The sequence below is a fragment of the Rhinolophus ferrumequinum genome, chromosome 7 (genome assembly GCF_004115265.2).
Source record: "Rhinolophus ferrumequinum isolate MPI-CBG mRhiFer1 chromosome 7, mRhiFer1_v1.p, whole genome shotgun sequence".
Classification (NCBI taxonomy): domain Eukaryota; kingdom Metazoa; phylum Chordata; class Mammalia; order Chiroptera; family Rhinolophidae; genus Rhinolophus; species Rhinolophus ferrumequinum.
Window position 1 is genome coordinate 21,348,911 of NC_046290.1, and position 26,593 is coordinate 21,375,503.

The 26,593-nt window shown below is 35.1% G+C and overlaps 1 protein-coding gene across 4 annotated transcripts in view; it reads right to left on the reverse strand.

Annotated features, from left to right (window-relative positions):
• ZFR (zinc finger RNA binding protein) overlaps positions 1-26,593 on the reverse strand; it is a 69,447-nt gene that overhangs the window by 37,113 nt on the left and 5,741 nt on the right. For 2 of the 4 annotated variants that reach the window (XR_004423498.1, XM_033110199.1), the window contains exons 3-8: positions 16,027-16,050; positions 14,266-14,548; positions 12,704-12,848; positions 10,531-10,749; positions 3,482-3,729; positions 355-546 (exon numbers count right to left, since the gene is read on the reverse strand). Coding sequence is in view for 2 of the 4 variants with exons in the window: in XM_033110199.1 (XP_032966090.1) it covers positions 355-546; positions 3,482-3,729; positions 10,531-10,749; positions 12,704-12,848; positions 14,266-14,548; positions 16,027-16,050 (1,111 nt within the window). In the remaining 2 variants the exon portion in view is untranslated. The remainder of the gene's footprint in view (positions 1-354; positions 547-3,481; positions 3,730-10,530; positions 10,750-12,703; positions 12,849-14,265; positions 14,549-16,026; positions 16,051-26,593) is intronic. The other 2 variants (XR_004423499.1, XM_033110200.1) reach the window with 1 other exon arrangement.

Below are 26,593 nucleotides of genomic sequence, written 5' to 3' on the forward strand. Positions count from 1 at the left end.
ATACATATTGCATCCACTACCGGGTGAGGAAATTAAGGCAGAAACACGAAATGACTTGGCCGCATGCATAGCAACCTAGACTTAAGCATGACAAAAGGAAGAAAATAATCATACAACAAATTTCCAACTGGTGGAATAAATGATCTAGTTCAATTCAAAGAAAGGTCTTCAGTCGTTCTCTTTAAGCAATGACTATTTGAAGTCACCTTTATTTATATTAGCATATAAACAAGGCTTAAAATGCACTCAAAGTTTTAAGTTTTGGAGTCAGTTTTACTCAACACCCCCCACCCCAATTGAAAAAGTAAAAGAAAACAGAGTAAGACATAAGGGTGCGTGGGGAAAAACACCTACTTTCTGATGCTTAGCACCACGAATGTGGGCAGCATATGCATCTGCTCCTGTACAAGACACATCGCAGAGCTCACAACGTAGCTGATTTTGAGTCCCACGGGTAGAGTTGTTGCTGCTGCTGGTATTTTGTGAGGCTTTCAGTGCAGCTTCTTTTTTTTTATGTTTCTGTCCTTCTAAATGTTCTTTGTAAGTCTGTTTCAAACAAAAAATATAAATGTTGTTTTACTAATTTTCTATCTACATCGTTTGAAAAGTATTCAACTCTCAAATCTCTAATGCTCATTTAAAAATGAGCACTAAACAATTTTATAAGTAACTGAACAAAAAAGCATGTGAATTCCCTACATACTGATATATGTGTGGTTCTTTTATACCTTGTTTACCAATACATTTGTCTAACACTTTGATTTACAAAGGACTTTCATACATAGCCATAGTATCAACATAAGGTAACCTCTTTCAATTTCAAGAATTTGCATTTTTTACTGCTTCTGTATAATGTTGGATAGAGAACCGACAGCGATCTCACTCCATGAAGAAATTACTTAACTATATGAACAAGATGAGGAGGGAAAATGTATCTCCATCATGGGAAGGAATAAAGTTATTCTATGGTAACAAGACTCTTCACAAACAGGTGTTTATTTAGAAAACTGACTTTTCTTTCTTTCTTTCTTTCTTTTTTTTAAGGAGGGCACAGCTCACAGTGGCCCATGCAGGGCTCAAACATGCAACCTTTAGTGTTATTAGCACCATGCTCTAACCAACTAAACTAATGGGCCACCGCAAAACTGACTTTTCTGACTCAGAATGCACATTCACATAGAATTCTTGCCACCCTAACAAATGCCTATTTAAAATACCACAGCCAAAATTGTATATAACTTCAAGGAAAATTCTTATTATTTTAATACTAGCCAACAAAATAGTGAGATAATATATTAAAAATTGTCTTGAATGCAGAAAATTGAAGAGGGAAGATTTATTAAAATGAGAAGTTAATATGGACTGTTGGGTAGTTTGTTTTTTCTTGAGTGGGGCCAAATAGTCTCATTCATGTTTTATTTTTTAAATTGTTTTTAAGACATATGACTAGGCTAAAATTGTATATTCATCATAGAATTTCAGAGCTGGGTGGAACTTTAGAGATTACCCAAAATAATGATTTTTTAATTTTTAAACAAGAGAATCCTTTTTATAAATATTATGCACAAGTAAAGAAAATTGTTCTGTTTTTGAAACAAAAGAGGGAGACCTAAGATCCAGCCTTTTTATTTTTCTCTCATTACCTGTGGCAGCCTGAAGCGGCTCCATGAAGCAGTTTAAGCCTTAATTATTTAGGACAAGTTCCTATTATAGAAGTAAGGAAACAAAAGCCCAAAGAAGTTAAGGTCTCTGACTTATTCAAGGACACAGTTGGTGGCAGAGCCAAGATTGGAACCATGGCCCCGGCCCCTTAAATCTGAACCAAAGTAGTCTGCCGCCTATGTCCACACCTACACTCTATCACACAATCTCACTATGTTTCTCTAAGGCTCATTAACCCCTTAAAGCACTGCCTCTGACTTGCAGAAGTACCCTGGCCTGTTCTTGTGTAACCATCTAGACACCCTCAAATCACTGGTAAGCCTTACAAACACTCATTCTAAATGCTGTTGTTAACCTATCTCCCGAGACCGATGTTCTATCCTTCGATATAAGTACGACATGGTTAATACATCTCTTAGGCTTACATTTGTCACTCATAGCCTCATCCCCTCCAAATAGCTGTAATAGAGTAGGATACACTCCTCAAATACTAAGACCAACATCTTTTTTCCCTTTCATGTTTAATCCCATCATTATAAATATTCCGCACCTGCCCCCTCTCCTCCAAACATGTAATCACAACAAAACCATTTCCTATCACACCAAATTATGGAGAAAAAAGGTTTCATATAACTAGTCATATATATTAAAATATTCCCTAATTTGATATAATTCAGGTAATGCTGGTAACTGAAAACACCCCTAAAATTCAGTATTAAGAAGTAGACAGAACTGATCTAGTAAATTAAAAAGAACGTACACAGATGGGGCAGGGGTAGGAGACCGATATAACTGGAAGAAATTACTAAGAATCAAAATCTGGTCTTTTCAAATAATATGCCCTTTATCTGCCAGACTATCAAATTTTTATATAAAAACTAGATAATCTTAAAGAAAACTACTAACAAACAAAGTTGGGATGGGAGTGAACTCATCAGATTTTATAAACAGATTCTTGCCTTAATCACATATTTTAAGGTGTAGCAACCAGGAAAAAAGCAAAACAAACAAAAAAGAATAAAGGTTCTACATGCTTCATTAGTTGATATTTTTTAAGAGACACTTTTCTACACCTTTCTTGTTCCTCATATTCCTAGTCCCTCATGGAGGAGATTATATAGAAATAAGTAATATTCTATAAAGCACATATTAATACAAAAGTCAGTCTCATTAGAAATGTTATCCTAAAAATTATAGATTAAAAGGCCTTATTTTAAGGATTTTTAAAATTCCAGAAAAGACAATTTTCTTCAACTACTTATATGTTCCAAAAAATAATACATTTGACAAAGTCATCCCATCTTTAACTCAAGCATGTAAACTGAATTATCTCTATGGTCATCCTTTTTTGGCTGTAAAATTCTATTCATATACTCAAAATGGACCTTGAATAAGAGCTAAAGAAATCAATTAACCAACTGTCTTAAGTTGAAGAATTTTGTGTAAGGGCTTTACAAAGCAAGTTGAAGGTATTACAAAATACATAAAAATTCAATCCTTCCCCCATATCCCAAATAATATAAATATAAAACGTTTAAGCTAAAGTATTAATTAAAAAGCAAAGTATCCTTCCTGAAAAAGGCTCAATTTACTCATTTTTCATTTATATTCAATCATTTTTACAGTTTTGTAATAGAGTTCCTATGTCTCAATACAAATACTTTTAAAACTAGCCATTTAGCAAAATATGTATGCGTCAGCTAAAAGCTAACAGAAAGGAAAATGTTAACCTTCTTTGTAGGCACAAGAGAATACCAACCATATTTAACTACCAAAAATAACCACTGAAGACTCATGGTAAAACATACAACATAAGTACCTGTGGTCCAGCACAGCTGATCTTACAAACATCACAATAGTGAATCTGGGGTGGTTTGGGAGGCTGTTTTGGTTTCAGTTGTTTATTTTGGAATGGTGCTTTTTTAGTAAAGGTGGTCCCTGTCCAGGCAGCTGTTGCAGCAGCAGCAGCAGCTGCCGCCGCCGCCTGCTTCTGTTGCTGCTGCTGCTGTTGGTAATAGGAGGATGCAGCTGAGTACACTGCTGCTTCATAACCTGAATAAGACGTACCTTACAGAGAAAAGCAAACAAAAATTACGTTACATAACTATAAAAGTCCAGGTTAAATGTTATGAATTTAAATTCAATAAATTCTACTCATAAAAGTAGGTTTACATGTGCATCTTTACAAATAATGTATATCTCAGAAAACCTAGAAAACATCTTCCTTTTATATAAGTCAATCAACAAGTATTTACTCAACACATGCCAAGTGTTATGCAGATATAAAGATATAAAGATTTGATCCTTGTCTTCAAGAAGCTTCTGGTTCGGTTGGAGGGATGTGATAGAGTATTTGGTAAACTTACGTGGCTACAGAGAAACTGTTAATATTTCCCCAAACAGAATTCCTCTGAATGTAATTTGGGAGGTGTTGGATTTGAGGAAGGGTCTGAACTAGGATACTAGATGGGAAAAAAAATAAACTCATGAAAGTTAAGATTTCACATGCTTGGTGACCAGGAAGATAAAAGATATGAAAGAAGAGGAAAACACACAAAGACACCAAAATTTTGAATTCCAGCGACTGACTGATGGGTTGTGCATCTGAAAAAAGTAAGGAACTAATAGAAGCTGGTTTAGAGTGGCCAGGTGAATAAAGCTTAGTTTTTACTAAGCTTTAGTCCGCGATATGGAATTGAGGTTCAGATGAATTTACAGGACAACAGATAAAAGATTTTGGAATTAAGAACCAAATATTTTGGATTTCATCTTCCAAAAGATGAAAAAGCACTATATTTTCTGGTTACATGTATGGATTCCATCCATTTCTATAGTTTATAGTCTCTAATTAACAAGCACATTACGCTAGTAGTTGCTGACATAATTTGTACTTTTTTTATGTTCAGTGATTTATAGCTTTAGAGATCTGTAGTTTTAAATTTGACAAAATTGCTGATTTTATTTCTAAATCTACCTAAAAACTGGGAAACGTACCCATTCTAAACTAAGATCTCTGGAAATTTCATGGACTTCCTATTTATCGTATTCTATAAGATTTCTATTTTTCCCTCAAGTGGAAATGAGTGGGCAAAGAGTCATGTAAGGTTCAAAAGAGATTCCTAATTGCCAGGATAACACAGAACTACTTAAGGAAAACTGAACTTTTTCGTCTCACAAACGCAGACTGCTACACTGAAAAGTAAACACTAATAACCCACCGACTCCAATATACCTGCACAGAGAGAAGAAAACCAGAATTTGAAAGGTGCGAGTTAAGATGCATGGGAAATCACAATCACAGGAATCTGAAACTGGACATTTTCAGAAGAGAGAGCAGTTGGGCAACTTTCAAGAAAAGCATTCCTATACTTTTATGGCAGGTTATTAAATTCTGTAAATTCTTATAGATACGGAAACAGAAGGTGTGATAAAAAAAATCTAAAAATAAACGTAGGAAGTAGGTAAACATACGAATAATAAACAGATAAAAGACCATCAGAAAACAATTGATGTAATTGTAATTGGTCAAAAGAAAAATTCTATAGATCACTAAACTGTTTAATGTGTTGATTCTACCAATGTCACCTATTACTAAAGAATGTGATAAAAGAGCCTAATTAAGCTCACAGCCAAATGCTTTCAGATTTATAGGCAGAAACATGTCCAGTTTAAATTTCGCTCTTTAAAACACCATAAAATTGTCCAATTAAAAATAATAAAGCTACTTTTACATCATTACCAGTTAGGACCACGAGTTTTAAAATATAAACATTTCCCAAATGACTAGTTGTCCCATATAGAATCTGTGAAAATGCCACTTAAATATAAGTTCATGAGTTATACATCAAGAAAACAAAGTAGGCCGGCCCAGTGGCTCAGGCGGTTGGAGCTCTGTGCTCCTGGCTCCGAAGGCTGCCGGTTCGATTCCCACATGGGCCAGTGGGCTCTCAACCACAAGTTTGCCAGTTCAACTCCTCGAGTCCCGCAAGGGATGGTGGGCAGTGCCCCCTGCAACTAACAATGGCAACTGGACCTGGAGCTGAGCTGCACCCTCCACAACTAAGACTGAAAGGAAAACAACCTGACTTGGAAAAAAGGCCTGGAAGTACACACTGTTCCCCAATAAAGTCCTATTCCCCTTCCCCCAATAAAAAAAAAAAGTACCAAAGTTTAAAAAAAAAAAAAAAAAAAAGAAAAAAGAAAACAAAGTAAAATAAGGTCAACAGCATCCTATAATGGATGACCAGGAATTTTAGTTCTTTTTTCTTTTTTGAGAATCCACAATACAGGAGGCAGTGTCCCAAACACAGGAAGACTCAGAACGTATCTTTAAAGCAGGTATTACTACTTTGCATATGAGAAAACTGAGGCTAAGAGATTGTGAGGTCCCTTAAACACTGAGTTATTTAAAGTGCAAAAATCACCAGGTTAAGCTTAATTTTTATAAATAATCTCCTCCATTTGCACACATGTAGTCTAATAAAACTAGCAAGCTTAATTATAGCTTACTACTTATTATAGTTTTTAAAATGTCTAAGCATACACTGAAAGATGGGCTAACAATTCTGGAACTCTGTTAAAGAACATCTTTAAATCATCATCTATGTCTACTAGTAACAAAATGTACATTTCTTGTAAAAGTACTATGGCAAAACAAATACAAGGCTGTGTCTCTAATTTAAGTAAAAGCCCAAATTTTGAACGCTAAAATAATTTCACTTTAAAAGTACTTTTATTAAAAATGTCTATCAATTATTAGTAAGGCACATAATTAAAACAGTCAAAATATAATTTTTAAATTTACATTATCAGCAACAAAAACATACCATTTCACTAGTAAATCCATCATGCTACAAGTTACCATTTAGTATGTACCAATATTCTAGAACTCATTTTAATGAGATAAAAAGAACAGCTAACCTAAGTTGTAGTTGATATAAAGTTGCAGATATAGAACACAGATGCCCTAAAAATGATCTCTCTGGATGGCAACTTCACACTGTGTATCAGGTATTCTTTAACTAATGCATACCCTTTAATGTAACAATTCCAAAAATAGGAATTTGTCCTAGGAAAACAATTGGCAAACACACAAATCTTTACATACAAGAATTACTTTACCCAGTACTCTTTCTAGTTTTCCCTAATATGAAACTAAATGTTTCAAAATAGGAACTTTAAAATATATTACCTCCATACAACAATATATTATGCAGCCATTAAAAACCATGTATTTCTAAGCACAGATCTAGGTTTCTAAATACCACTGCCATATAAGAAACCATGGCTCCTCCGTAAAATGACTAATTGTTAGTAGAGGGCAGGAAAATCTCCAAGTGTATCTGTAATAGCTTACTGTGCCAGAAAAGGAGAGAAACACTCAAAGACTGATGATGCCAAGACGAAAAGACTCAGGAGCTGGTTTGAAAAGAATCCCATTGGTCAAATTTGGGATAATGTGTGCCTCCAAAAGACAAAAAGGGAGTAATGGATTATACTGCATTGAATAAAAAAGAATGAGCCCATAGTAACACTAAAAGAGAGGAGGGTGGGGACTCTTTTTTAGAGAAGAATGCCTAAGAATCAACATAAAGGATTCTGCAGCCACCACTGTAAAACTTAATTCAGTTAAGTGATCTTCAAAGGATCTAACACCCTAAAGTGAAAGGTAGCTGGGTACAGGCCCACAAATTACTTGGTTAGTTACAAAAAGAAAAAGGTATCTTTACAAGGGAGAGATCTGGTAATTACCACTTTGACCGTGATTATACTTGATATCATCAACAACAAATAAACTGACATTTATTATGTGCTCCTGGTATGGTAAAATGGAAAAGTTTTCTTAGACAATTTAACTAATAAGCTGCCAGAATCCAAGCATAATGAAATCAGGTAAATCCAGATTGTGGGACATTCTACAACTGGCTTGAGCTCTTAAAAAACGTCAAGGTCACAAAACAGAAGACAAAAATAGGGGATTATTCTACATTAAAAGAAACTGACATAATACATGACAACCAAACACAATCCATGACCCTTGACTGGATCTTGAATATAAAACAAAGCACAAACACACAAACACAGAAAGCCTAGCCATAAAAGACATCTGTGGAAAACTGAAGAAATTTATTAGATAATATCCATCTTCAATTCCTTTTTAAGATATCTGCATTGAGGCTATGTAAAAGAATGCCCTTATTCTTAGAAATACATGCTGAAAAATTCTGGGCAAAAAGCATGTCATCTGCAACTTTTATATATAGCTGACCCATTAGAAAATATATTTTAAGAGGAGATATAAAGTAAATGTGACAAAATATTAATAACTTGTGAATGTAGGTAATGGTATATGGGCATTTGTACTATTTTTTCAACTTTTCTGCAGAATTAAAATTTTCTAAACTGAAAAGTTGGAGAAAAATATTAATCAAAGGAATGATATATCTTTATATTTAGTGACACGAAAGGACATTCACAATAAGTAGTTTATACAAGGTGTGATCAAACAATATGGTGAATGTTTAAAGTTTTAAAAAATTTATTACAGTAAAAGACACATTGCCATTAATCCCCCCTCAAAATACTCCCCCTTGCTTCACATTTATTCTAATGCTCTTACCACTTTCTGAAGCAGTTCTGGAAGTCCTCTTCCGTGAGTGTCTTTAGTTGTGCTGTTGTGGCTGCCTAGATGTCCTGAACCATTTTGACTTTGGGGAAAAGCCAGAGGTTGCATGGTGCCAGATCATGTTAATGTTAATAAGCTAGATGAGGACACGTAATGTTTTTACTTGACAGAAATTGCCATACCAGAAGCGGTATGTGCCACGGAGTGTTGTCATGATGGAGGATGACTTACGGCACATTTTAAAAAACACCTCTCAACCGTAGCTCACACCCAACTGACTGCACTTAACAAGTTGAAACTTGTCACACACTATTACTAAGGTTCGGCTCACAGCTTCCAGTATTGAAGATCCCTGCCTTTCCACTGGATGGCAGGAGCATTCACTGTATTTTGTGATCACAACAGAAAGGCTCTGTGTCACACATGGCTTCTGGTATGGCAACTTCTGTCAAAGAAAAACATTACAGTGTGTCCTCATCCATCTTATTCACCGGATCTGGTACCATGCAACTTCTGGCTTTTCCCCAAAGTCAAAATGACCATGAAAGGTAAACATTTTAAATCGATTCAGGACATCAAGGCAGCCACGACAGCACAACTAAAGACATTCATGAAAGAGGACTTCCAGAATTGCTTCAGAAAGTGGCAAGAACGATGGGATTAAGTGTGCTCGAAGCGAGGGGGAGTATTTTGAGGTGGATTAATGGCAATGTGTCTTTTACTGTAATAAATTTTTTAATTTAAACATTCACTAATTTTTGGTCACACATTGTAATATGTATAAGACAAATTCATTTTTATAAAGAAACCATGGTATCCCCATGGAAGAAAAGTATACAAAGACATGCACTAAAATGTTAATGGCAGTTAGTGTCTAGGGGTAGATGTCCAGTGATATTTTTCTCCAGTTTCTAGTTTTAAAATAATGACGTATTATTCATGTAACAAAGCAGTATATAAGGAAAGGATACTATTGTACTCATTATTTTGAAGCTAATGTGGACACTAAAAAAATGTGTCCACTCAAGATTTCATTGAGATAATTCCATTACAGTTATTAACTGGTTAATCAGATCAAGAGAAGCAGAAAAGTTATATCTGGGCAATGCTGAATGACAGATCTAGGAATAACACCTCCAATTCATTTCCACGTGGTTGTCAGTTAACTTACAAATCTGCTCTCATTTTTCCCTTTTTCATAAGATCTCTTGGCATCCTTTCTGCCCACAAGATAAAGACATACACAGCAGACAGCAAGGCTTTTTTCACACTGACATTTCCATCCTCGTCTCCTGATATTTATCCCCTGTCCTGTATTCCAGCCACAATGAACTCTTGTTCCCAAATACTCCGTGCCTGCCTAATTCACCATTGTATCCCTAGCACCCAGCACAGCATTTGGCATAGGGCAAGAGACAAAAAAAAAAATCTCGAGAAATTAAAAAATATTTTTTTAATTCAGTAGCTAGGCTTCTAACACTCAAGCTACAGGTAAGAATTGAAATTTCTCATGTCACCTTAAATCCTCCATGGAACAAGATAAGGTATTAAGGAATAAATGCAAAACAACAACAATCCATATAGTAGTACAAGACCAAGTGTCTACAAAAAAGTAAAGTATGATTTCAATCACTGGAATACTGCAGGTACCTCAGCTGGAAATTAGCAAAAGCACTGGACACAGTAAGAATGTTTTAGTGATTATACTTGTCCAGGAAAAACTATGATTATTTAAGGAAAATAAAACTACTCTGTATTTCCGAGATGTGTTATATAACCATTATCTTATGGATGTTTACAAATATGCTACCCAATATTTTTCAAATTACTTATTCCTGATAAGTATGAAGAAACAGCTCCTCAAGGCTGAAATAAAACAGTATAATTTGTCAGTGGTATTCCCTTGTTAACCTTGAGTTTTCAAATTCACTTGGAAAAGTCAGAAATAAAATGGAATAGAATACTAGTAGAATACTGTCATTTTATCTTATTGCAATGCTAGGCCCAAGACTGATGACTAGCTTTCAAATGTCCAATAGAGCATTTCACATTCTACTAAAATTTTCTGGCTTAAAGAGAAAACAACAAAAAACCCCATGCAACTTATGATCCATTTGTCACATGATGCACATGTATTAAGGCCTATCAATTAATTCAATTCTTTCTACTGGGAGTAAAATCAAGGTAGTTTCTAGCAAGTCTCTAATTTCTTTATTCATTTAAACACTGTTTATTAGTCTTACCAGAATAAGTAACTGCCGTGGTACTGTAAGTAGCACTCTGGGTATAGGATGGCACCACAGTAGCTGCAGCTGCTACTGGCTGTACGGTGGAAGATACAGGATAAATGGAGAAAGTAGTAGTAGCTGGACTCGGTGTGGCTGGTTTTATGGCTGTCACTTGTCGAGTTTGCTGGGCTTGTGTATACTGAGTTGCACCTTGGCTATAACCTGCCTTGGGAGCTAAATGGGGAAAGAGACATCAGAAAATTAGAAGGGCGAACGATTTATAGCACTCATGTTATTGTGGTGCTCTGGAACCAAACTCACAGTATCTCTAAGGCATGCCTATAGTTACTGTACCCAATATCCTGGAAAATTACAAAAATAGATATAAACATTAACTGTAAATCTGATGCCAGCAATTTCTTCTTGGCAAAAGGGGTAAAATTCTTATTACTAATTGAGCAAAATATAGTATTTACATAAATTATTATCCCATCCCAGATGCTGTCCACTTATTTCCAAAATGGTACTTTGTAAAACTTACATCTAACTGAAATACAAGTACTACTTAAAACAGGTATTAATAAAGGAAATTTTCAGAAAGTGTGTGTGTGTGTCTGTGTCTGTGTGTATTTAGGTGAGTCAGTCTACTTGAGAGTTATGCTTCATATTGGGAACAGTAGAGAGAAACTCAAAGTATATATTCCAATTCACCATAAAAATTTCAATGTTTCATTATATGGAATTTACTCATATATTAGTCATAACATTTTATTGATTTATCCACAGTGAACTTCAATATAATTCCAACTCACAAGGTGCTACTGACTTAATTCTTCAAATATCAATAGTCTGAGTAGAGCTGTTCTTAAACGGCTACCACTAATGTCTTTCTGTTGCCTTTGACCATATTCAAAATGAGTGTATACTTTAAGAATCTTATGAGCCTTTTTATCAATCACTGAATTAATAATCACTTATTAATGATCATTAGAGCATACAAATATAATTCCTGAGAAAGCCCCAAATGTCAGGGGGCCAAATTCATCTTATGCTCAATTAAGTTAAGGTATCTTAAAAAATTGCACTTAAGAGTTTATAAAACTTTATGAAATTTTACCCACACAATACACAGAAGAGGACAAAATTTTAAAAGAAGAAATAATGTCCAAGACCTAAGTGACTTACAAAGTTACACAGGCAATGTCAGAACTCAGACTAAATCAAGCTGACTCTTACATAATTCAATCTAAGCACAATCTAACCTTGATAATTAACCAGGAAGTTCACTATAGATTGCTGTACTCAAAAATCATTAGAGATGCGACTAAAAGAAAAGTCAGAGTCATTATAATTCAAAATACTTTTAAACCACTTTTAAGGAACACATAAAATCTTGGAACTAGAAGTATCCTAGTGTGATCTGGGTCAACTATCTCATTTACAAATAAGAGAACAGAGATAAAAAGAGATAAAAATCACTTGCCCATATTAGTGGTAAAGTCAGTACTAGAAGTCAATCCTACTCTTTCCTACCCTAAGGTTCTACTCACTCTCTCAATGGTCCTTCAAAAATAATTAAACTAAAGGAGTTGCCTACTTTTCAAAACCTAGAGCGCTTTGTTTTACAAGTCCTCAATTAAATCTTTATAAAAAAATCCATCTTTTAAATATTACAAATATGTACAACTGTTTGCAAACAAAACAATTCCTACCTTTGATCCAACTGTAATATTGGTGACTGGTTGCAGAACCAATTGTCATTACAAATCAGAGGAAGATGATTTAAAAATATGGGCCCACAAAGGATCTCCATTGGCCATAAAGGCAGTCCTATGTTCTGGGCATTTCTGGAAAAGATACTAAGGTATCTTAATTGGCCTGAAGCTATCACCACAACTTCTTTTGTACAACTTATTTCAGCAGGAAGAGAACTGTAAGCTAAAGACCAGAAATGAAATACATTTCTACAAGAGCAGGGTATGACTATGAATTGTTTCCATGGCCTTCTCTTTGGGACGCAAAGGCATTCTAGCAGAGAAAGGGAAGGACATAGCTAGAACCTGCCTCTCCAGGTAATACAACAAACTCAGTAAGTTTAGATGGACCCACCAGCATACTGTCATTAAAAACACCCTGAATAACATATTCAATAGTTTACAAGGAAACCACGTATATTAATAAGACCCACCTGTCTGATAGTAGGTTTCAGCAACAGAGGGCTGAGGCTGGGCAGCAGCAGCTACAGCAGCAGCAGTTGCTGTCGGTTGCTGGTAGTACTGCTTACTGTCGTAAGCTACAGCAGGCGCTGTGGATCTCACATATGAGTACGAGTCCTAAGGACAGGGAATGAAAGACAGTCTCACCATGAATGATGCGGCAAAGAAACCCCCCCACACACACTTTTACTATATAAAAGTATAATAAAACAAGAAACTAAATATATACCTAGACCCAGACATAAGAGTCAAAATCAATACAAAGGGGATTTATTTTTTGGACTTCAGTAAATAAGGTCAAAACCATTTCAAGCAGAACGTTTAACTTTTACAATCAGAAAAATCACCAAAACATTTTAAAATAGTGCTTTTTAAAAAAATTAATTTTATTAAAAAATCAGTGAGTTTTTCCTTAAAGATAGATCCCATATTAAAGAAGACCTGTATGTTCTAAGCTTTATGATTGTGCCAGCTTTCTTTTCATCCTTCCTTATTTACTACTACCATTAACTTAATGACGAGGAGCTTCCAGATGGAGGAAAAGGGACAGAGGCTCCGGGGAGAAGGACTACTATATAGAAATCTCCAAAGCAGTGAAGATCAAGGTGAGTTGGGTCAATTCTGGCACTGCATCAGTGAGGAGGGGTGGGGAAGTAGGCAGGTGGAAAGCCTGAAGAAGTAGATAGGGCCCAGAAAATGGACTTCATGCACCCTGTTAAAAACAATGGAATTTATTATGTCTATAGACATAATGAAAACAATCACACATCAAAAGGAAATCCGAGTTTAGTAACTTACATATTAATAGCAAATACTAATATTATTGATTCATGTCAATTTCTTACTTAACAAAATAAATTCCTATACCTCAGAAAGAATATAGAAAAACTAGCTAAAATCCAGAGGGTCAAAGTTTAAAAAAACAGATCCTAAAAGCAAACAAACAAAAAACGGGTTAAAGGAATTAGGACCAAATTTAATTAAATAAGCAAGTAGTAATTCAGTACCACAATAAACACAATACTATGAAGATAATTAGATCTTTATGTCCCCATAAAGCTGAACAAAAAGCAACTAGATGAATAAAGAGCAGGATCGATTTCTGTTACATACTAAGAAGGAACACCATGAGGAAGAATGTACAGGCAACAGAATTCTCAGACTTGATAAGTTTCAGGAAGACATTATAATTTGTCTTATATAGCTTAGGCTCATGGCTCTCAAAATAGGAGGCAACGCTGTCAAGGGGTATCTTCCCTGTATCTTAATTTTTCTCAAAAACGTGGTGTAAAATTAAAATATTTGACCAGGAATCAATATGAATTTTTCTAAATTAAATTAAAGCAAACAGATACAAAACGGAGTAGAAGGGCTATGCCCCTAAATTACTTAGGAATACAGTCACTTTTCTCTGTCATTACAGATGTATTTTGGAAGACCCAAGTTTAAAAAGCACTGGCTTGAACATTGTATGATACACTGTAGTCACTTAAGCCTGTATGTTAAGGCTATTGAAAACTAATAGTTTTCTTACCTGGTAGTTTTGTGTAGTAGCTGGGGGTGGTGGTGGTGGTGCTTCTTGTTGCCTCTGGGTATAACCATAATCCGTTGCTGTGTGTGCAGTGGGGTAGCCTCCATAAGCAGCAGCTGTTGCAGCAGCTGCAACAGCTACTGGAGCAGGTCTGGCAACTGCAACTGTGGCAGCTGCTGGTGCATAGGCAGCAGTAACTGTGTGAGCAGCTACTGGAGCCTGATGGACAGTGTAGCTAGCAACTGTAGTTGGATGAGAGTAGGCTACACCCGAAGCTGGCTGCTGGCTATATTGTGGAGTAGAAGAATAAACATAATACAATTTAATTTTAAAATCTAGGAGTTTAATCAACTTAAGTAAAAAGCACCTTTTAGGTAACTTAATTATGGACTACAAAAGATCAAGTATTTTATTTGAATTTAATAAACCTCCTAATCAATACCATATTTATTGTGTAATTTTCATTCCTGAATCTCAACACATGAGAAAGTCACACGTATGTTTCAAATCATAGATTATATCACAAAGCAAGAATGACAAACTGAGATAAAAAGAAGTATTAGGAGAAAAAAGTTGATCAAATTCTGAATTAAAAAATATGTTTGTTGTACATAAAGTTCTTTATTATGCTCTACAGTTTTAAGAAAGTCTCTACAAAGAGACGTTAAGAAAAATACTGTATTCTAATTCCAATTACGGAAACCATTTAAGGTAGAAACTATTACCCAGTTGACTTAAGAAGTATTTCTGATGCTTTAGGGCAGTGGTTCTCAACTGGGGAAGATTTTGCCCTTTACCCCACCCCAGGGGGTATCTGGTCAGGTCTGGAGGTATTTTTGATCATCAAACTCCAGAGAAGGTCATGGTGATGAGTGCTACTGGCATCTAGTGGGTAGAAGCCAGTGATGCTGTTATATATCCTACAATGCAAACGACAGCTACCCACAACAAAGAATTATCCAAAGAACGTCAACAGTGCTGAGGTTGAAAAATCCTGCTCTAGGATATAAAACCTACAATGGAATATCTATTATTTCAGATAAATTTTCCAGATTTTAGGCAGTATTTCAATATAAATTTTTCTCTTAAAAATGTAGCACATGTTGCAGATAGATGCTTTGCAATCATAACCATTTAAACCTCAAAGAGGCAAAAAACATTTTCCAAAAATGTAAATCAAATGAATTTCCAGCTAAAGTTCTGAAATGTTTTATTTTTAAATTGACAGCCTGTCACATAAATCCAAGACCTAAAGATGTTGACATATGTGTATTTGTTGTTCTAGCATCTGAGTATTACACTCACCATTACACTTGCTAACGCTGTATTACCAAATAAGACAGAAATGCCTTCTAAAAAAAGGAGACCTCCAACAGTTATTTATTATAGTTGATAGGTTTTAGTTGACTACAAGTTTTAATATGAGCCAACAATTAAGAATAGCTAAGAAAAAAAATATCTGACATAAGCTGAAGCTGCACTAATAAATAAACTAGAGAGTCTGATTCATGGGTTATTGTACAGGGTATTCTTCACTGGTGTGCACGAAACTGTAGAAATATGGCACAGAATTAAATTTTGCGGCCATCATTTAAACTGTATTATGGAAATCACAGATAATTAGGAATTATTCAAAGGGAATCAATATGAAGCTTACAAACATGGGTATTATTTCATACAAAAAGTGGAGGACTGGGAGACATTCAGTGTAGAAAAGGTGACTGGGGAAGATATGATAGCTGCGTTCTAATAGAAGAGACTTACTCCATGCTGCTCCAGAGAACAGAACTACAACCAATGGATGAAAGGGTGGCAGATTTCAGCCCAATATGAAAAAGAAAAAAAACAAAAACAAAAACAAAAACTTAGAACAGAGTCCAGAGAAGCTCTTATAATTCCTATTTGGTTGAGGTTTTCCATATTTTGATATTAAAGTTAGCTTACATTTCCTACATATATGCCAATTATAAGACAGGAAAAGGAAAGTTTATATTATAACAACAGGAAGAAAACTGTCTTGGGATTGACACTGGCTATGGATAATTCCACATCCTTAAGAAAAAATGCCAACATACTTCTTCAAAATTCCTAGAACTCAGAAAAAGAATTATACTTAAAATATGAATACATCAGTTTTGTGAAATTTGTATTTAACAAGTCAATTAGGCAGACAATTTAACTTATATCCTCTTATCCCTAAAAGTCCATGTGACGCAGGAAGGAATGATCATAAGCTGTGGTTTATACCTACTCCGGTTTATGTCCCAGTATAATTATTAATAGTACTCGTTTTTACTTTCCTACGTCTCCGTGTGAACAATAAATTTTAGTCACCCTTCCCAGAAATCATATAAAAGAAATGTCAGTGAATTTAGCAATTACCAGATACATCCCTAGGGTTGCCTAACTTGACTCTGCTCTGTAAAGCCAGGTCCCTACCCATCATCTGGGCTGGAACCATGTCCCGCATGAAAAGAAATCATGAAGAATGATGATCCAGTCCCAATTCCCACAGTCAACGGTTAGAGCAGCTGACTGCTCGCTGTTCAGAACAAAGATCCTCTGGGTTTGTTATCTTAGACCCTTCTAGGAAATTCTATTTCAATTTCAAATATCCTTAGAAAAACTGACTTTTATGTGATACGTAGATGACCAGAGTGGATTATACCAATTCAATTAAATATCCAGTGGCTAAATCTAAATAAATAAGTTAATTTTTTAAAATTCAGGTGAAATCAAGTTCAAATTCACTTGAGCAAAATTTGTCTAAGTGGAAATAGTTCAAATTAAGGTTTTCAGCTAGTTGGGGGTGTTAGAATAAAAAGTGTTAAATTATATCCCTACATAAAATTAAGACTTACTGTCTTTATATTTTTTAAATAAAGCAAAACATAAAGTAAATAACAACCCAAATCTTCTGCCATAAAAATACATTATGGAATATGAGATTTTCATTTACTAAGTATTCAGTAAAGCAGAAGCTTCTATTTAGAAATCCTTTGTGAATAAATTCAATCTAGTCAGTTTCGGTTTTAAACCAGAACTAAATAATAAGTCATGAAACAAACATATAAAAAAATGGGTAAAAAGGTTAAGAAATACTTAAAGAGTCAGACATAAAATGAAAGGGTATTTCTCTTGGAAGTAAAAACAGGAAAATAATTATTTAGGGAATTGTTAGTATTAAAGAGTAAAAACACTTTATATTCTTGGACTTGCCCTGGAGGTTAATAGCTCCCCAACTGCTTACCAAAAAGTGAAGCCAGCCAGAGGCCTTACCAAAATAGACAGCCAACCAAAAATTACCACATATTTAAAGAAAGCCTACTATAAACTGCAAAGAAACAAGAATGACCCTGTAGAAAATGGATACTTCAAGGCAACAGACAAGAATTTTTAAAAACTCTAATGTGTAGCCATAAAACAAGAATTTTATACTAGTTAGAAGATAAAGTTGAGGGACACAGAGAAAATAAAGACATAAAAACCATAAAAGAAGATAAATCTAAAAGGTCCAATATTCAACTAGAAGGAATTCTAGAGAGAAAAGAAAAAAGCAGATGAAAGAAATTAAGAAATAAAATTTCTGGGGAGGCTGGATGGCTCAGTTGGTTAAAGTGCGAGTTCTGAACAGGGTTGCCAGTTCGATTCCCACATGGGCCAGTGAGCTGCACCCTCTACAACAGACTGAAGGACGACTTAGAGCTGATGGGCCCTGGAGAAACACACTGTTCCCCAGTATAAATAATTTTTTAAAAATTTCCCAATCTTAAAGGGAGTTTCGATTTTCAAATTCAAAGGGTGTAAAGCAGAATGAAAGAACCACACAGAGAAACATACAGCATTTCACAACACCTCACAATAACAAAAAATATCCTTCAAGTCTCAAGAGAGAAGAAAATCAGGTCACCTACACACAACTAAATGAAAATCAGACTCATTGATAACAATAGTGGCTAGAGACAATAGGATAACGTCTTTAAAATCAAGGGAAAATGATTATCAATGTAGTATTCTGTACCCAGCTAAACTATTAAAGAAGAATACAGATATTTTGACATCCAGAGACTGAAGTTTACCTCCTATATATCTTTTCTTAGAATGCTATATGAATATATATTTGATAGCTAGATATAGATATAAGACAGACAAGGAAACAAACAAACCAAGAAAGAAATCATGAGATCCTGCAAACAGTGGCTCCAACCCCAGGAGAGAAATGAAGGGCCAGGTCAGCAGCTGTGCAGCAGGCCCAGAGTGGCAATAAGCATAGACTAGAATCGAAGAAAGGACAGAAGCCTCCAGGAGCAAGATGTTCAGGAAGAGGACTGGACAATAGACAGTAGACTGGGAGCCTGCCAAAATCTTAAAAATATAATCAAGGCACCAATAAGATTTGGGAGAGAAAAAGGTAATGAAAGTCTTCAGGAAATATAAAACTGCTTAAGAAACGCCTGATCCTGGTATTAAAAAGACACCACATCTGAGCAATCAGTGGGGTGTAAAACGGGAAAAATTCATTTTAACTTGAACCTAGGAAGATTCTTCTAGTTAAGTGGTATAGGGTTGTAAAAATGAAACAAATTAGGAATTATAATCATAGGACAGTACTTAGCTCACAGCAAATACTATTTATAGTCATAATAATGAAAATTTTGGCTTTAAAGTTTTAGGATCAACCTAAATTACAGAAGATAAGCTATGATTACAGAATATAATGTAAACGTTATCACAGGTAAAACTGTAGCTAAGTTGGGAATGGGATGGAGAAAGAGGGAAAATAAAGCACAAGAGTTTCAAGATTCTTTTCCTAAAGCAGAGAGTACTGAGATACTGTCTACCTTTGATGAAACCAGAAGTGGAATGTATTGTTTATAGTAACAGAAACAGCCGTATCACTGAATTTGGGAAGAGAAATGAGAAACACGATAGGGTATGTACTAAATCCTAACTATGTAGGAAATCAAACTATAATATATAAAGTTAATGAATTAAAATACAGAAAATAAGCATATTATTTAGTGATACAAAGATCAGAAATAAAACTAGAATGCATAAAAGATGGGGGTCTTTGGGAAGTAGAATTGGGAGGCAAAGAGAAGGAAAAGTTGTTTTCATTATAAGCCCTTCTATATTACTTTATTTTAAATTATATCGTGTATCACTCTGGTGGAGGAAAAAGGTATTGGAGTAGAATTCTCAAACTGGCAACTTGAATGACTAACAAACCAACCCCAAATTTAAATACTCCTTTCTAGTTATTCCAACTCGATTCTAACTTCTACATTTCTGGCCTCAACCCTAATCTATACCCAACCCTGGGCCCATTTTCAGTGCTCTCAAATTGCATTACTATGACCTGGCTTTACATTATACTCAATTTTTATAGTCACTACTGAAATTAAAATAACTTATGTATGTATACAGATGGCTTGTCCATTTAAGTATCACCTAGTAACAGGGAAAACATTTCTGTACCTCCTTGAGTTTCTATATAGTGATTCTCAAAATATGATGCAAAGACTGCTAAGAGTCCCTAAGACCCTTCCCGATGGTACAGGAGGTTCTCCCTTTTTGAATTACAGATTTCCTTTATGTATTTTAATCCAAACAATGTATTACAACAGACTGAATGTAGAAGCAGATCTGAGAATCCAACCATCTTAATTGAGGTATTAAAAAGATTTGTAAAAATGTAAAACAATGGGGTGGTTAGATGGCTCGGTTGGTTAGAGCCCGGTGCTCTTAGCAACAAGGTTGCCAGTTCTATCCCCGCATGGGTCACTGTGAGCTGCGCCCTCTCCACAACTAGACTGAAAAGAACTACTTGACTTGGGGCTGATGGGTCCTGGGAAAACACACTTAAATAAATAAAAGTTAAAAAAAAAAAAAAAGTAAAACAATGCCCCTCATCTCACTATTTTTTGGGAGGTAGCAATATAGTTATTTTTCATAAAGATATTTTTGGTTAACATGTAGTGGTTTTATTATTATTTTTAAATGATTTAATAAATATTTTTTGAAACTTCTTATAGCAAATATTAATATAACCCACATAAACAAAAGTTCTTCGGGGTCTTCACTAATTACAAGTGTTACAGGGGTCCCAAAACCAAAAAGTTTGAGAACCACCATTTCACAACACAGAACATTCAGAGCAGCCACCTTCATTTCCCTCCTCTGTATTACACCTTTAAGCAAAATAATCCCTTCTATCCTTTAACATGGAAACAGTGTTAGTTCTTAGGGAAAATGAGCTGTGCGTGAGTGACCAGAGCCCCAACTGTTACCTGCAGCTGCAGTATCATTATCCAGGGGTCCAAATCTCCCTCTGTTTATCCAGTGTGCTGCTGCACAAATATAATTTTCTGTGTTAGCAGACACATGAAAGGCATTGAGAAGCAATAGCCTAGAACTCTGGAACTCAACAAAAGAAACCAGCACAGACGGTGAATTATTAAAAAGCCCATTTCCCCTTTAAGGGAGTACTGTAAAGAAAAATTTCCTGTCTCAGTCCTGGCTCTGAGTAAAGGGAGCAAAAATCTCCCCTGATGATTCTTAACCACAAGCCAGCCCTCCTCTAGGCTTGTGCTCTGGAATTCACGTTATCTGACCAGGGAAACTCTAAGTCAAGAAGTTAGTTTAATATATCTCTGGATGGCAGTGCTTCCAAGTGCCACAAAATGCATATTCCTCTCTAAATGCTATGAAGTTCCAAGAAAGAGGTGGTTTCAATAAAAAATACAAAAAAAAAAAAAAATCACAACAAAACTCCTAAGGAAACAAGTTACTATGAGCAAGAGTTTGCAGAATAAAAAAATTTTTTGAAAACACTACAAGTATTAGAATTATTGGCTACAAAATATAAAATAAGTACACTTAAAAAAGTACCAGACTACAAAAACTAAGACCAGGGATGAAGAGACTTATCAAAAACAACCAGATGAATTTTTAAAAGAACCAAACAAAACATCCAGAAATTAAATAAAGAGTACATAAAAATTATCATTAGAACCTCAAAAAGGGATTATATAACTGATTAGATGTGCTGGCAAAAAATGATTGAACTAGAATGTCTATAAAAATTATCCAGGATGCACAGAGACAAAGATGAAAAATATTAAAGATTAACAGACCTGGAGAATAGGCCAAAACGTGGTTAACTTATATCTAATAGTTGCAAATGGGAAAAAGGAATGGAAGAAACTTCTAAAAACAATGTTTGAGATTTCCCAGAATTAATGAAAGATAAAAATCCTGAGATTCAATAGCCCAAACAAACCCCAAGTAGGAATAAATAAAAAGGAATTCTCATCAAGATGAATTTAAGTAAAACCATAAACCCCAAAGACTGAAGAGACGCACTCATAAGTAGCCTGGGGGAAAATATTGCCGATAGAGACTTTTAAGTGATGACTTCTCAAGAATGAGGGTGAATTAAAGACATTTTAAGATTGAAAAAAAAAAAGTGACTAGTATACCCACATTACAGGACATTCTCAAAGATTTACTTTAGGAAGAATGAAAATGATCTCAGAATGAATAAATGTTAAGTAAAAAAAGTGGTAAATCTGAAGGTAAATTTAAGTAATCACTATGTAAGACAATATTTAACAATGATTGCGGAGTTAAAATAATCTAGGGCCGGCCCGGTGGCTCAGGCTGTTAGAGCTCCATGCTCCTAACTCCGAAGGCTGCCGGTTCGATTCCCACATGGGCCAGTAGGCTCTCAACCCCAAGGATGCCAGTTCAATTCCTCGACTCCCTCAAGGGATGGTGGGCTCCGCCCCCTGCAACTAAGAGTGAACACGGCACCTTGAGCTGAGCTGCCGCTGAGCTGCCGCTGAGCTCCCGGATGGCTCAGTTGGTTGGAGTGCATCCTCTCAACCATAAGGTTGCCAGTTCAACTCCCGCAAGGGATGGTGGGCTGTGCCCCCTGCAACTAGTAACGGAAACTGGACCTGGAGCTGAGTTGCGCCCGACACAACTAAGACTGAAAGGACAACAACTTGACTTGGAAAACAGGCCTGGAAGTACACACTGTTCCCCAATAAAGTCCTGTTCCCCTTCCCCAATAAAATCTTTAAAAAAAAAAAAATAATAATAATAATCTAAAATACTATACAATAGCACAAAACTCAGGAGGGTACTGATCGAGGTTAAAGCATTTTAAGTCCTTGTATTGTTTAGGAGAGTAAAGATAATAATTAACTTTAGACTAAGTGAAATATTAATGCTAAATTTCTAGAGAAACCAATACAGAAGTAGTATATTTAATTTCTGACCCTGTAAAAGAAATGAGGGGGAAAAGTGTCAATCAAGAAAATGTAGGCAGCATCTGTCACTTACATTATTAGATGTCCTTTATCTTCCATGGAAAATATAATGTGTGCGTGCATACATTTGTTTCAATTTTGAACAATACCATGAGGTAATTGATAAACATTTTTTTTCCTTTCTTTTTCATGGCACACAAAACACAATCTGACCTTTCCATTAGTACAAATTATTGCTTAACACTGTTGGACTTTTCTAGGTCAAATTATGGCATTTTGTATACCTACAAAATTACTGACAGATTTAACTTTAAATTAGATTTCATATTTTATAACATTGAAAAAGATGCAGAATTGAACTTCCTCATAGGATCACCCTAAAAACAAATGACCTTTACTCCTTATACTTGATATTGTAATATTATCGTCCCATTACCTTTATAATGCTATTAAAATAACTATGATTGTATAATTTTAGAAGAAATTTAAATTCAAGTTCTATTTCTTTTTAAAAACTAAAATGCAATAATCAATCCGACAATTTCTACTAACTCATTAATTAGACTGGCAGACTACAGGGGAAAAGGGTGGTTACATGTCATATGAAAACTGTTAATAACAGGTATGCTTTATTATGCTTTTGCTTTATTGTGCTTCACAGATGCTGGATTTTTTTGTTTTTACAAATTGAAGCCAAGACTCTTCACCAGCAAAATTATGACTTGCTTTATTGCGGTGCATTGGAACTAAACCAGCAGTACCTCCAAGGTATGCCTGTAGTTTTCTTGGGATTTTTAAACTCTCAGTATACCAAGAAAAAATAGCCATTACCATTTACCATCTGGGTCCACTGTAGCTTTTCCATTTATTGTATTTTTTAAGTTATTCGACAAATGAGTTACATAAGAATGAGGGATAATGAAAAACAACTATTAAAAATTTTTAATTAGTAAATCCAGATTTTTATTCCATATTGTCCTGGTTTTTAAAGTACGCGTAGACACACCCACAAGATGAACCATATTCTCAGAACTTAACTGCTCATCAACTGTTATCGGGTTGCTGTGTGTGGTATCACAGTGTTTTTGTTCAAGTGACCCTTATTTTACTTAATAATGGCTCCACAGTACAAAAGCTGTGATGCTGGCAATTCGGATATGCCAAAGAGAAGCCCTAAACTGCTTCCTTAAAGTGAAAAAATGCAAGTTCTTGACTTAAAAAGAAAAAAAAATTGTACGCCAAGGTTGCTAAGATCCTGGGTAGAATGAGTCTTCTGTGCAATTGTGAAGGAAAAAAGAAATCCATGCTAGTTTTGCTGTCACCCTCAAACTGCAGAAATGACAGCCACAGTGAGTGATAACTGCTTAGGATGGAAAAGACATTAAATTTGTGGGTGAAAGACATGAACAGAAAACATGTTTCGCATGATGGTAACATGTTGTGCCAGAAAGCACTGAGCCTACAGTAGTCCGTCCTTACAGGGAATCCATTGACCCCCAGTGGATGCCTAAAACCGTGGATGGTACCAAACCCTGTATTTACTGTTTTTTCCTATACATACCTACAATAAAGTTTAATTTATAAATTACACACAGTGAGATATTAACAATAACTAATAATAAAATAGAACAATCATAACAAAATAAAGGTCACTTGAACACAAGCACTGTACTAAGTGACTAATAGGCAGGCAGTGTACATAGCGTGGATATATGATGGACAAAGGGATGATCCATAGCCCAGTTGGGACACAGCAGAATGATGCAAATTTTCATTATATTACTCAGAATAGTGTGCAATTTAAAACTTATGAACTATTTCTGGAATTTTCCATTTAATATTTTCAGACTGTGGTTGACCACAAACAGCAAAATTGCGGATATGGGGGAACTACTGTACACGAAGACTTCAGCAAGGTTAAGTATGTATAGGAAAAAACATAGTATATATAAAGTTTGGTACTATCCAGTTTCAGGCATCCACTGGGCATCTTGGAGCATATTACCCACGGATAAAGGAGGACTACTATATATATCTTTTCCCAGAAATAAAAAATTTAAAAATTTATTTTCATTTAATTGATCTTCAGAGTGTTTCCCTTCCCAATAGTTTAAGCTCATTTGACCTCTAAGACCCTCAAGAATTAAACACTAAATTAAACTTAAAAATTTTAAGCAAAATTTTATGCTAGTCTTTCTGTAGCTCCAAATGATCTGATTCTAATTTTCCTCTAACAGTTACCCATTAAAATTACACCAATAATTTGATAATGATCAAACCCTTAACCTAATCTCTCTAAAGCATTAATATTGATGACTACCTCTGTCCTTTTGTTTATTACACTACGTTCTCCCAGCTCTCTGCCCACTCAGTATTTGTTTCTCTGGCCCTACCTCACACACAGGTATCACCCAAGTTTATAACCATGGCTCTATTTTTTTCTATTTATCTTTCAATTCAAAAAATGTTTACTAATGTTTGATGTATGCCAGGAACTGTCCTTTATCTGGTTTCAATCACACTTACAGCTACAATGCTGGATCACCACCACATGGATAATATCCAGATTTATACTACCAACCCTTATCCCTTTTCTGAGCTCCTTTTCCAACTGTCTACTGGATATATTACTAACATCAATGGGGATGCTATATATCAGGGACTGTTCTGAGCACATTACAAATATTACCTCATTGGATTCTCAAAACAATGCAACAGAGACTGTAGAGGATTCCCAGGATGCTGATAATGTTCTGTATATGACATTTCATAAAGGTATACTCATTATTAAAGGCGCAGTTCTTATACATATACTTCAACAGAGAGTTATTTTAAAATCTCGATCGCATGAGATACGAATTAGTTTTATTTCTAGTTTATAGATGAAGAAACTGAAGTACCAAGAGGCTGTTTGCCCAAGGTCACATGGCAGGTATTAGAGGGAACCAGGATTCAGCTGAGGTAAGCTAACTTCAGAGTCTATCTACTCTCAATCACATAAACCATTGTCTAAAATGACCTTCCCTCGATTTTCAGAATGAAAGACCATGAAGTCTACTTCAAACTCCTATTCAGAATCCTCAATTCACCATTTATTTCACTAAAATTCACTTATGATTGTTAACATGGCATAGTTATCTGTATCTGTCCCCACTCATCCCCCGGAAGTGTAAACTCCTTGAAAGCAGGAACTGTGCATATTGATGTTCATTAAGTATCATGTGAGTTACTCCCTACGAACGTATTTTAATATATTACATAAGACTATCATTAAAACAAAAAAAGCCCAATGTTATTTCATTAATTTGTGCTCTAAAAGTATGAATTAAGAGCTGCACTGCAAACAGCTTTCATAAAACACTAAGAAATGCCATACTCAGAACAATACCCTAATTCTGATGAGTGGTGCCAAGAACAATTCATGAACAAGCACAGTAGGTACACTCCTCACCTTTAATAATGTACCTAAGTGATTCTAACATACTTTGTCAATTACTATAAGCCCATGAACTGTCTTCTGATCAACCTGATGGCGTATTTCTGAGTAATAACAGGGTGATTTGTTTTTGACAAATGCTTCTATTTAAACAGCTATACATTCGAATCCAACTGCCCATAAGCATATGTCTATCTCTGGGGTCTCTATTTTAATCCAGTGATCTATTTGTCTATTCTTGTACCAATATCACAGTTTCCTATTTAATCAAGTTTGGGTACCTGATAATACAAGACCTTCCTTATCATACCTTACAGATGGTCATGACTGCTTTTGGACAAATACTCTCTTCAGTATCAACATAAGAATCGCTTTGAGGGGATAATTGATAACTTGATGTCATTGATTTTTTTCACTCCATGAACACAGCTCATCTTCATTTATTTATGTCTTCTTTTATGGCCTTTATGTCCAAATGTATTTTTCCCTTAGTGTTTTGCATATCTCATTTGTTTTATTTCTGCTTAATTGATTATGTGGCTAAATATAAACAAATCTTACCTGACACTGAAACTGAGCCTTACCAATCAATATTCAAGTACCCACTTTTAAAGCATTT